This window comes from Polypterus senegalus, chromosome 12 (genome assembly GCF_016835505.1).
Source record: "Polypterus senegalus isolate Bchr_013 chromosome 12, ASM1683550v1, whole genome shotgun sequence".
Taxonomy (NCBI): domain Eukaryota; kingdom Metazoa; phylum Chordata; class Cladistia; order Polypteriformes; family Polypteridae; genus Polypterus; species Polypterus senegalus.
This window is the reverse complement of record NC_053165.1, coordinates 139,649,446-139,651,829: the sequence shown is the minus strand read 5'-3', so window position 1 is coordinate 139,651,829 and position 2,384 is coordinate 139,649,446. Positions and strand designations below refer to the sequence as shown.

The 2,384-nt window shown below is 38.8% G+C and overlaps 1 protein-coding gene across 1 annotated transcript in view; it reads right to left on the bottom strand.

Annotated features, from left to right (window-relative positions):
* Positions 1 to 1,882: 1,882 nt before the first annotated feature.
* The window catches only part of LOC120540530 (multiple epidermal growth factor-like domains protein 8), a 31,641-nt gene continuing 31,139 nt past the window's right edge, over positions 1,883 to 2,384 (bottom strand). The window contains exon 7 of the mRNA XM_039771368.1: positions 1,883 to 1,894. Coding sequence (XP_039627302.1) covers positions 1,883 to 1,894 — 12 coding nt within the window. The remainder of the gene's footprint in view (positions 1,895 to 2,384) is intronic.

Genomic DNA, 2,384 nt, shown 5'->3' with positions numbered 1-2,384 from the left:
CTCTCTTTCTCATGGGTGGGGGTTGATTTGTTTCGAACCTAGTTTTGTTAAACTTGACTTGACTTTTAATAAAATCAATAAAATGCTAAAAAAAAGGGGGCACAAAATATTAGGTTGTGTCATGAAAACTGTTGAATATAAATCAAGAGATGTAACACTCGGACAATATAATGCACCAGTGAGACTACATCTGGGGTACTGTGTGCAGTTCTAGTCTCCAAGAACGCTACAAGAAAGACATAGCAGCACTTGAAGCTGTGCAGAGGAGAGCAACCAAGTGCATCTCAGGAATTAAGGACATGTCCTACTGTGACTCACTCAGAGAATTAAACCTGTTTAGCCTCAAGCAGAAGAGGCTACGTGGCTACCGAATGCAGGCCTTCAAAATTTTGATAAAGTAGATCCAACTCCTGAATTCTTTCAACTTAACGGTGAATTATGTACTTGACGACACCAGTGGAAATTAAGGGGATGTGCATTAAGAAAAAAAGTCAGGGAACAGTTCTTTACTCAATAAGATATGGGAATCAGGAACAAACTACCAAGACTTAAAATTAAAGCAGAACAGTGGACCATCTTTAAAAAGAATCTAGATGAGATATTGGGACAGCTTAGCTATTAGCTAAACAAACAAGCCCGACAGACTGAATTGATTATTCTCAATTGTCAAATTTCTTTTGCTCTTATGTTCTTTGTTCTCATAACCTTGACATGTTCCTGAACTTGGGTTGTTTTAGACAAACATTTCTGCCTTTAAATTTGCTTTTTATTTTTTTCCTGGAAGAAAGAAAAAGAAATCCATCTATTCATTGTTTAAACCACTGGCTCTTAAATCCAGTCCTGAAGGCCACTGTCATGATTTTCTGTCACAGTGAAGCACAAACATGGAATGCAAAAACCACAAGCCAGACCTGTCATGGTTTAACAGGTGTTTATGTATTTTACTGTGGTTTTGGACTTGTTATGAGTTTTAATTTTACTAATTTCTGTGTACTATTTAATTTTTGCGTCCTCCTGCTTGCCCTGCTATATTCGACGCATATTCTATAAAACCCCCTGTTTATCACTGTCAAGAGGCTGTCCTCAGGGTAAGAAAACAAGCACACTTGGTGCTTTTGGTGAGTTACTGTAATTTATTCTGCTTTTTGTGAAATTTATTGCATTTATCTTGTTTATTTCTGAATCCTTCCACTTGTTGGGGCTCACTGAGATGGGCGTCATCACAAGCACTATAACACTCAGCATCTTTAAGTCACTGTGGTGGGTTGGTGCCCTGCCCGGGGTTTGTTTCCTGCCTTGCACCCTGTCTTGGCTGGAATTGGCTCTAGCAGACCCCTGTAGTTAGGATATAGGGGGTTGGATAATGGATAGATGGATGGATCTTTAAGTCATCTCCTTTTGAAAGGATAAGGCTCTGACCAGCAGATACTCACATTTGTTTCATAGGCATCAAGGAAGCTCACTGCAAAACAAATACATTTCACTGTACACCATCTACCTTAAGCCCCATTGATGCCAATGAAGACTACATTAATTCATTTGAAAAATTAGTCATGGATATTTTAAAAAACAAAGAATGGCCAATAATAATGTCAAATACAGACCTGAACTTCACTGCTTCACTTCTTCTTCCATAATGTAACTCCTGCCAGTGGTCCCACCAATGTGGCTGTTCTTCTTAGCAGAAACACACGGTGAAAAGGCAGAGAAATACAAAGAGAGCTCACCCTTTTTACTGCACTCTAGGCTTGTGACTTTCCACCTTCCCAAATGTCCTCTTTGATTTTAGAATTTAGTGTTTTGTTGAACTTCCATTTTGATGTTTGTTTTGTATCTTTTGAAATTTGCCCTTTTTGCTGTGCTTCTCTTGTAGTTTTTCATTTTAGTCATCCTTCTGAATTATGATAAAAGAAACAATTAGATTGAGTCATAACTTCATTTATTTGGAATTTGAAACATCCACACACCCAAAGGGCAACTCTACATTGACCTAAAAGCAGAAGGGGGCTACCTAACCTTCAGATTTATTACTGGGCAGCAAATATACAGGCCATAAAGACCTGGGGACTCATGCATAAACGTACGCACAGAAATGTTGAGTAAGAACGTTTCTACGTTCAAATCGCGATGTATAAAACCTACACTTGGCATAAAGCCACGCACTTTTCCACGGTACCTCATTCCTTGTCGTATGCAAGTTCTCCACTCGGTTTTACAGACTGGTGGCACCCAGCGTCAAAGCAGTGCTATTGTTTCTGTGTGGTTATCCTTTCCTTTCCTGATGCGGCTTTATAAATACACTGAAATTAATCGCATGTTGTTTATTAATGTAATGCATCTGATTGTAGATCACCTGTAAAAATATAATCGTCCAGGGAATAGCC